Source organism: Stegastes partitus, unplaced genomic scaffold (assembly GCF_000690725.1).
Source record: "Stegastes partitus isolate 25-593 unplaced genomic scaffold, Stegastes_partitus-1.0.2 Scaffold1172, whole genome shotgun sequence".
In the NCBI taxonomy this organism is placed as follows: Eukaryota; Metazoa; Chordata; class Actinopteri; family Pomacentridae; genus Stegastes; species Stegastes partitus.
In genome coordinates this window covers 1-10,006 of record NW_007578903.1, presented here as the reverse complement: position 1 = coordinate 10,006, position 10,006 = coordinate 1, and the positions used below count along the sequence as shown (strand labels likewise).

Below are 10,006 nucleotides of genomic sequence, written 5' to 3'. Positions count from 1 at the left end.
AAGCAAACTGTTGCAGTTTGGAGGTTTGCAAACCTGCTCCAACTCTAATTGATTAAAGTCTGTCTGTATGATGGCATACATGAGGTGATAGAATAGTGAAAATGTGAACTATATAGTTTAACATGACAGAACAAATTAATTTGGGATTTGATTATAACTAATTTAAGACAAATGTTGACTTACAGTAAGTTTCTCGACACTTGTCAATCCTGTTTGTGAAATTTCTTTCTTTACTCTGTATTGTGCAAACTGTAAAATGCCATCCAAGTTATATGGAACCATGTAAAAATCAGCCCTTACACTTGTTTCAACGTGTGTTGCATGTTTAGGGAAATGAATCAGAAGCTGTACGACAGTAATGACGGTCTGCGCTCAGCTCTTGCCAGTGAAGTGGTTGCAGGTAAAAGGAGGGTAAGTTCCTTGTTTGCTAATTTTGTATTTCCTCATACCATCTGACTCCACATCAGATAAAAGGTGACAGTCAACTGCTTTCACTAGTTTAGGAGTCAAGAAATAAAGTTTCCTCCTTGGCATTTCTAATCTGTTCAACAGCTGTCTCCCCAAAATGAAATCCCAGCGCGAAGGATGAAACCCCTCCGAGAGAGCACACTCAACCATGGCAGGTACAGAAAGTTTTTCACACACCTGCGACTCTGCAGATTGATCTCTGCGAATTAAATTGTCACCGCTAAAGCCTGAAGTGCACATGTCGATGCTCGGGTGCAGCTTGGAGCGGGATCCCAGCAAAACCAGCTACTCTCACGTGGCCACCTGGGCTGATAAGTACCTGGACAGCGGAGTCTCCCTGCCGATGGACACGGCCGAGATCTCAGGCAGCGATTATGACAGCGATGACAGCAGGAGCTCGGCGGAAACTGTGCACCACAGCTACTCGTATGTCCCGTCTGATGTGGAGGTCAGAGAGCACACAGGGGTCGGAGAGCGGGTCACACACTGCCAATTGGCTGCTGCGCTCTCTTTCACTTAACATTTGCATTTTTGTTATCTATTGCAGATATCAGAGGTGAAATCTGAAGCTGCAGTGTCAATGACTCCTAGTAGGACGAGCTCCATTGCTTCATCCCTACGGAGACGTTTGTCAGCCTTCTCCACAAAGGTACACTGGTTTGGTACTTCAGTGCATATCACCTTAAGGACTTACTCGGTGATTTGCAGATCATAATATGTTTAGACTGCTAACTTAAAACTAAAGAACTAATAAATAAAAACAGAATTTTCGGGTTTATTCTTCTGCAGCATGAAGGAATCAGAGGCAGGAGAGCAGAATTGAAAGTCAGACTGTTTATTTAGGAGATCTGGATAAATGTTGCACCAATATAAACATGGACACATCCAACATTCTTCTTCTATTCATGTTTTCTTCACCAGAGTCACAAACAGCGGTTTAGGTGAAGCTCAGTGTGACCTCACAGAACAGGTTTTAGGCCACAACTCAGTTCTTGTGTGGACTATGACAAAATTTCACCCTAATGTCAGTGAAGATAAAATGATCAAGTAATGACATCGGTTTTAAATTTCTTTTGTATTTAGTATGAATCAACCATTTATCATACGTTGACTCATCATCACTTGGGTTTGACGGCGTGCAGCAGGCTTTAGTGGATTTAGTGGACAATGCCCAGACACAGGGATGTAAACTGCAGCTTGACTGGTTGGTCAGGTCTACTTATGAGTGTTCACTGACAAAAGAACAAGTCGTTCTGCTATTATGTAGAGACTTGTAAGTACTTATGCAAGTGTTTTTCATCCCTGGGACAATTCTCTACCCAGCAGCTATATTAGTTAGATATTTAAACTTTGAGCCACTTTAGCAGCACCACTCTAGGCTTGATGAAGTCGGTCTGTCTTTGCTTCACCTCTTAAATATCACAACATTCACAGGAGGGATTTGCACAGCATTTTCTACAAACTTTGATCATTGTCAGATGATGTATCCTGATCACTTTGGTGATTTTGCTGTAGCTCAGATGGGCAAGTGGGTTCTATAAAAATGACAAAGTTGGCAGTTCAGTCCATGGCTCCTCCACACATCCATGTGCTGAAATGTCCAGGGCAGGACACTCCTGATTGCAGGCAAACCTCTTGCAATCTGCTCAGATGTGTAAAATCTGGGTATATATATATATATGTATAATATTTATTGTATTTTATTTTATTCTTTTCTTTCTGTAGTTATTTTGCTTTATTTTATTTTATTTTTTACATTTTCCTATTTCTATTATTCCTGCAAATTCCTAGGGCGACACCAACAGCCAAAACCAAATTCCTTGTATGTTGTGTACGTACTTGGCCATTAAAGCTGATTCTGATTCTGATGGCACCTGTTTCCCCATTGCTGCGAGTGTTTTGGTAAACGAGAGGGAAAATGCGCTGTACAAGTTCGGTTAATTTACTTATTACTGACTTCTAACTCCAGTGGCACCATGAGGCCGACATCTGTGGTTGTGAGAGAAATGTCTCAAATCATTGATAAACCGTTGTTTGGAGTACACATTCATGTTTCCTTCAGGATGAATTCTGATAACTTTGGTGATTCATTGACTTTTACCTAAAACTCAGTCATCTGCTCAACATGAGCTTGCTAGCGTTGATCATTGGGAATATGTTGTCGAATCACTGCAGAGCTGATGGTGTGGTCTCAAGGTGTCAAAAGTATGTATGATTGTTGTTTTAAAGATCAATGTCTGTTTATAACTAAATGACTATTTTAGGGCAAAGTAGCGACTAATTACATAAAACATATCGTTGAATTAAAATGCTGCAAAGACAATGTTTGCATAGAACCACATCTTTACTTTCTTGTAGCTTTAAACTCCATCTCAAGGTCAAAAGTAGGTGAGCTTGTTGTTTGTATTTCTTCATTCCATTTACGCAGCCTTTAGAAGCAGACATAGAAGAAACGGAGGAACCTGCCCCGATGTACCGTCTGGTTTTAGCCGGGGACGCCGGAGCTGGAAAGTCGAGCTTCCTGCTGAGGCTGACGCTCAACGAGTTCAGAGGAGATATTCAGACAACGCTGGGTGGGTGCCACAACAAACAAATCACTTTCAATCTAACGCTGACGCATTCTTGATCTCAGACATGTAAAGCTGCTTTCTTTTGTTCCCAGGCGTCGATTTCCAAATAAAGAGGATGCTGGTGGATGGAGAGAAGACGAGTCTGCAGATATGGGACACAGCTGGGCAAGAGAGGTACGGCACAACTTCAAGGGCCGTTTTATGGTGTTTATCAAGGAGCAGCAACGGGAAAAAACGGGATGTTATTTCTGTTTTTAAGTGTGTAATCTTGTTCTTTACAGCTTGGCACAGTGAAAAATCCACTGGAATAAAACTCAAGTTGTATTTCTTGTGACTTTAGATTCCGTAGCATTGCCAGGTCCTATTTCCGGAAAGCTCACGGAATCCTGCTGCTCTATGATGTTTCTTCAGAAAGCAGCTTCCTTAACGTCAGAGCGTGGGTCGATCAGATTCAGGTAACTGCAGTGATGCTGATCAAATGTTGCACGAATGACAAAGAATCACCCCCACAAAAAAGTAGGAAAATATTTTACGGTGCCCTTTGTTTTCATGAAGGATTCAACAGACGAAAAAATCCCCATGTGTGTTATTGGAAACAAGGTGGACCTCCGAGAGCAGCTTCCAGAGGGAAGCTGTGTGAGCAGTTTGCACGGGGAAAAGTTGGCCAAGGTGTGTAAGCTTCATTCCACCTGGTGGAAAAATGTTTATACAGATGCCAGGCCTCCGAGGTGTCTGCGTAAACTGAGTGCAGTCAACGATGCTGTTGCTTTGCTTGCAGGCGTACGGCGCCTTGTTCTGCGAAACCAGTGCCAAAGAGGGAACCAACGTCGTGGAGGCCGTGCTTCATCTAGCAAGGTAGGAGGCCCAGAAGACGAGGCTTTGAGTTTAAATGTTTTATTCCTTCGCAAACTGTAACACCCATCGTTTATCTTTTTTTTTTTTAACTTTTCCTCAGAGAAGTAAAGAAAAATGTCAAACTGAGGCGGCAATCAGATTCTCAGGTCAGACTGAGTCAAAACAACCCAAAGAAGACTCTGAACAGCTGCTGTGGACTGTAGACAACTGGTACATGTAGACGGAGCAATGAAGGACACCTTGCTGTTTTTATTTTGTGATGAAGAACCCAATTTTTCCTGCAAGAACACTTTGTGGCATATTTTAACTTGGATGTATTTCACCTGTGAAGTTTAAATGTTAACTGATCAACATGAAGGTTACTGTTATTGGAAAGCTGCACATGTACAAATATACACATGTACGTAATATAATCGCGCTTATATTTTTCTAAGTTTTTGTATTTATTTGGTAGTCATTTTATAAACTAAATAAATAAGGAACATTGATGCATAAATTGAGAAGTATTTTAACAGGTTAATGCACTTTCATTTCCTTTGAGGCCAAATTTCTTTTAAAGCAGTGCTGTCTTTAAAAAATAAAAACAAAGACAAAGGACGGCACATGTTTTATTTTTTATTATAAGCATCAGTGGAAGCAATATTGCATTGCAGTTTAAACCTCTAAAGGGAGCACTGATCAAATAGTTCACACATTTGTGATGTTTACAGTGTTATTCATTTACTAAAGGTACTTTTTAAATAAATGATTTGATTAGTCTTTACAAAAGTTCCACGTCCACTGAATGTAGTTTTTTTTTTTTTTGACTATCTGTGACATATTCCAGGGCCCATTTTTTATGACAAAAAGAAATGTAATCCCTTTTCCAAATAAAACAGATTGAACTGGAAAGATGGCTGTTAGACGCTTCTGTGTTATCGATCAGTGGAAATCTCTGTTGGTAGTAAGAATTCACTCCATTCAACTATTCACCTTTCAGTGAAAGCTTTTTTTTTTTTTTTTATACTGCATGATAGTCGCACAAATGCAAGTTCAGGCTCCAGTGCTGCCGCTTTGCACTCACAGTAGAAAACTCTTTTTAAACGAGCTGATTGGAGAGGACCGGAGACCAAACTCTGCTCCTGCACATGGTGATGGTTTCCAAAGTGCTTCCTGCAGAGGATTTCAGTTTCTTGCAGTCAGAATCACTGACGTCACTAAACTGCCCAAGGCCACCACCAGCGCTCCGAGTATGAACTTCCAGGAAATTCCCTAAAACACCACAACAAGAGCACAGAAGGTCCAATAAAAATCCAATGTGTGTGTCACCACAAAAGAACAAATTGGAGACGTTTACATGCTGCAGCTTACAGATGGCTTTTTCTTAGGTGGAATCAGGAAAGGTGCGATGTCATCTCCAAGCATCTCTGCTGGTTTGGCTTTCCATTCTTTGGTGTCTTTGTCTCCCGTTTGCCTTTTGACGAGTTTAGATAACTCGACGTGGATCGCCTGAAGAAAACGAGGGAGAAAAACTTGTTGTACATCCTGTAGAAAGTGGCTAAAACGGTTTATCGAGACAGGAAGTGTGAAGCTGTAGTTTTAAAAATGTCCAGCAGGTGAGAGCAGAGGTTTGGAACATAAAGTAGACATTAATGACAAAGCAAACAAATCCTGTATTTAAATCTAAACCTTATCCCAGATATCTATGCAAACAACTTTACATAACATATTGCAAATTAAATCCTCTGATTCCTCATTGGACACTGTAGCTGGTCATAGAAAATTAAAGCAAATTACATAATTTATACGGCATGTTTTAAAACAATGAGGAGGCCAAAGTGCTGCACAGATTATAAAACAGTAAAAAAATAAAAGTGTAACAAGCAAGACGGGATAACATTTGAAAACATAAATTACTAATGAGGCAAAACAGGATAACGTCTTATAAAATCAACATTAAAATAAATACAGAATGCTAAAACATTAAGAGCCATCTATTTTTTTTTTTCAATCCTTTTTTCCTGATCTTCTACAAACAACAACCTTCTCACAAAGCAGCTTAAATCAGGTTTCTCTAAAGCATTTTATCCACCATTGAGACAAGGGGTGTAATTACCAAAGCAGCAGATATTTTTGTTTTCGTCTAGACAAGACCAGACATATTTGGGATGGTGGCAGTGTGCCCTATAGGTCAGGTCACTGTAATGCTGGCAGCGGTGTGCCGTAAACAGCTGATGGAAATGTTCTCCTCACACTTTCTAAATCACATCCAAAATAAAATAATGGCCATAAACTGAGAATATATGTTTTTTTTTGTTGCGATATGAACAGCTCACCAAAACCAGTTATCTTAATTACATAGCGTGGAGTCATATTGTAGCTGGAAAGGATGACTCAGGCTTTTTCTTACCTTCACTTTACAACATTTGGAACAGGCTAACAATATTTAACTTTTTTTTTTCCTCTTATTTTTAACCAAGTTGGCCAGAAAGCTCTCTGAGTGTGGTCACATCTGTAGACTGCCAGATGTGCAGTTCGCTCGAGCCTCTGTGGAGGATTTAGCAGATTAGACAAACCACACAAACAAGACAGAACAGGCCTTCAACACAAGCAGCTCACGAGGATCTTTTCAGGCTCATGTGAAAACAACTTTCTTTCATATTCAGTATTACGGGGGCTGTGCCTGTTTTTGTGAAAGAGAGGAAATGCTCATTTGTTTGGAAATCAAAACCAAAATGTTCTCTTTTGTGAAGTTATAGGATATATATTTAAATGTTTTGAATAGCAAGGGGTATCTGTGGGTGCCCTGATTAAGGAGAAAACAACATTTTATTCTTTGTCAGGTTCCAAATTCAAATTCTCGAGAACTGAGGCTGAAGCTTTAATTGAATATCTGTCTGAGGGTGTTTTTGTGTTTTCTGAATGTGTTTCTGAAGCTTGGAAGAAGGTGAGAGAAATAACATGTGACAGATAAAAGTTATATTTCATCTTAGTGGACACAAATGTGTAAAAATGCATATTTTGTTTAGCTTGGCTTATGTCAGTTGTGTATCTTTTTCAGCGGACTATCATTGCAGTGTTGGGAAGTCAGTCTGCCGCTTTGTTCTAAACTGAAAGATCATTTCATGAATTGAAACTGGGGCTGCAACGTGAGCGGTGGTTAGCACCGTTGCCTCGCAGCAAGAAGGTCGCCGGTTTGCATCCCGGTGAGGACACCCAGGATCTTTCTGTGTAGAGTTTGTATGTTTTCCCCGTACAGCGTGGGTTCTCTCCGGGTTCTCCAGCTTCCTCCCACACAGTCCAAAAACATGTTGAGGTTAATTGGTGATTCTAAATTGCCCGTAGGTGTGAATGTGACTGTGCTTGGTTGTCTGTCTCTAAGTGTGGCCCTGTGATAGACTGGTGACCTGTCCAGGGTGTCCCCTGCCTTCACCCTGAGTCGGCTGGGATAGACTCCAGCCCCCCACGACCCTAGTGAGGATTAAGCGGTGTATAGATGATGGATGGATGGATGGAATTGAAGCTGAGGATCCCTCCAGCTGCTTATGCTGCGCTGGTGCAGACATTTACATCATCCTTCCACATGAACTGTAATAACTTTGGCGGTACCTTACATTTACCTCAAAACTAACTCTCCAAAAACTTGGCGAACTGATGATACTCCCATCAGCTTCTCCTGCATTTTATTTGCTGCTAATTAGCAAACGTCAGCGTGCCAATATGCTAAACTAAGATGGTAAACATCACACTGATTGTGAGCACAGTTAGCGTGCTGATGCTAGCGTTTGGCTCGAAGCTTTTCTGTTCTTAAGTACAGCCTCAGAGCTGCTATTACCACTGGAGACTCTAAGTCTTGTTTGGATGTTGAAGGTACATGTAGCTATTATTTTATAGCCAATAAATTACTATAGTTAGCTATGAAGTATCTCCTAACTACATGTTGTACAGTCGCTGAAATGCAGTAAAAATGCAGATTATACATTCAGCCAAACGTTTCGTGGTGAATGATTCTGAAGAACTGTATGATGGACTAACATCATTCATTCACTGTAAAGTTTTGACAGTTTCTGTATCCCCAAAATTGAAAGTTAGAGTTTGCTTTTATCCCTATATAACGGCACATTTATGAGGCATTTGTGAATAAAAACACACATTTATGGAGCCATTTCTATTGATTGGGGAATTCCGGGAGCTTTAATAGTATTTACAGATGCAGTCGTCCTCTAATGTATTCATACCCTCCCATTAAAGAAGGAAAAAACCAGCAGAAATAAGTTGAAACTGACAAAAGTAATAATAAATAAAAAATGTATAAAAATCATGACATTGCTTTTGAATTGTGGTTCAACAGAAATATAAAAAAAACAAGCATGATGGGACCCATAAACTAATATTTTGTTGAACAACCCTTTGGGCCAATCACTGCAATCAAGTGTTTTCTGTAACTCTCAATCAGACACCTGTTGACAGGTATTTTGATTTTGGTCCACTGCTCATCAGCAAAGTGCTCTAATATATTTTTTTTAAATCATTCTTTTCAACCACAATTCAAAAACAATGCCTTATTTCACTAAATTGTAATTTAACAAATTTTTATTTATTATTACTTTTTTCAGTTTCTAGTTATTCGAGTGACTATTGTGAATTTTGCCTTTTCTTTAATGGAAGGTTATGAATACATCTGAGGACGACTATAATTTTGACCTTTTCATGTGTGTGTGTGTTTGATTCACAGGCAGGTTTGGAAGAAGCCCGGTGAGGAGACGGACCTGCTCGCCCACATAATCTCACCTTGGTGGCTGGCTCCAGTTTCAAGGCCTTTTTTAGCACCTCCATCGCCTCTTTGTATTCACCCTTGTCAGACAGGAGCTGGGAGAGATTAGAAAAGCCGCAGTGTGAGCAGTGCTGGAGGACCCATAAATCAAAACAGACAGAGAAGAGATAGCAATATGGCTATTTATTCCTCAAAAATAATTAAATCTAATCCCATATTAAACAAAGTCCTCTTCCTTCCGGGACACTCTCCCTGCATTTTATAGGTTTTATGGGTTTGATAAGGATCAAATGAGATGCTACACGCTGTCTCTCGGCCGCTCACCTTTCCCGTCCTGAAAAGGGCCTTGACGTTGTTTGGCTCGAGGGTCAGAACGTCCCGGCTGGTGTGCAGCGCTTCGTCAAACTGCTCCAGTTTGAGCTGAGTGGTGGCCAGGTTGTTCAAACACTTGACTCTGTAGTCCTGCACCTCTTCCTCCTCTGCCTTCGCCTTCCCATCGCTGCCATCTGCACAGACACATGGCTTATCACATGCGCCCTGCTGCTGTGCACGCTTTCATTGTAACCAGGTTTCTCTCTTTTTTTTTTTTCTCATTGGTGGCACAAACGCTGTGGATACAGAGATGCTAATAAGGACAGGTTTGACAGAGACTGCTTTACTCATCTTGGGGATTTGTTTTATGTTCTTGGAAAACAGGAGAAAAAAAAAAAAAGTTGGACTTTCAAGGAGAAACTCCCATTGGGTGTCATTATAAGGCTAGTTGGTGTTCTGTTGTTTTATTCAGCTGGATATTTTATCACCATCCCTGCTGTAACAACTGCACGGTTGACCCAAACATGTCCGGCTGAATTAAGTAGCGGCTGAAGTAATGAGCACTTGTTAGCACAGAGGAATTTTACTCTTGGCCCTGAGCATGATGGGTAATAAATGTTAGCAGCTTAGGGACCACCTCTATGAAGATGTGCCACATAAATGTACTAAACTGGTTAAATGTAGGCAGTGTTCGTTAGGATGCAGCTCCAAGTTGGACTCTTTACGCAGACATTTGGGTACTTGGGGGCAAAAAAAAGTAGAGTGGAGCAACATAAAACTGAAAAAATGAGCTAAAAGGCTGCAGAGAACTGAAGGAAAACGCAGAACCATTCTCTCTGGGCTCATCGCTACTACTTTTTATACTATAGAAGGTCATTAGATCTGCTCCTTTGATATGAATGATGGTTAGGAGAGTAGTGTTTTATGTAATTAGGGTCCGAGCACTCCGGTGCAAGGACCCTATTGAAACCCTTGTGATTCTTCTTATTATTATTATAGTTCAGCCGAATTTTTGGCCATTTTCTAAATCGAACTCCTCCTAGGGGGT

At 40.6% G+C, this 10,006-nt stretch overlaps 2 protein-coding genes across 2 annotated transcripts in view; one reads left to right on the top strand and one right to left on the bottom strand.

Annotated features, from left to right (window-relative positions):
• The window catches only part of rasef2 (RAS and EF-hand domain containing 2), a 16,304-nt gene extending 11,520 nt beyond the window's left edge, over positions 1–4,784 (top strand). Inside the window, exons 8-17 of the mRNA XM_008296967.1 lie at positions 330–411; positions 553–623; positions 727–916; positions 1,016–1,117; positions 2,897–3,041; positions 3,131–3,212; positions 3,379–3,493; positions 3,594–3,707; positions 3,817–3,893; positions 3,994–4,784. Of these exons, the coding sequence (XP_008295189.1) occupies positions 330–411; positions 553–623; positions 727–916; positions 1,016–1,117; positions 2,897–3,041; positions 3,131–3,212; positions 3,379–3,493; positions 3,594–3,707; positions 3,817–3,893; positions 3,994–4,096 (1,081 nt within the window). The 3' untranslated portion in view covers positions 4,097–4,784. The remainder of the gene's footprint in view (positions 1–329; positions 412–552; positions 624–726; positions 917–1,015; positions 1,118–2,896; positions 3,042–3,130; positions 3,213–3,378; positions 3,494–3,593; positions 3,708–3,816; positions 3,894–3,993) is intronic.
• Positions 4,496–9,168, bottom strand: LOC103368559 (peptidyl-prolyl cis-trans isomerase FKBP8-like; the record flags this gene model as incomplete). Its single annotated transcript, XM_008296966.1, has 4 exons — positions 4,496–5,144; positions 5,244–5,381; positions 8,664–8,741; positions 8,971–9,168. Coding segments are annotated over 4 exons (501 nt in total), but the record flags the coding sequence as incomplete, so codon positions are not given.
• Between the last annotated feature and the right edge of the window lie 838 nt (positions 9,169–10,006).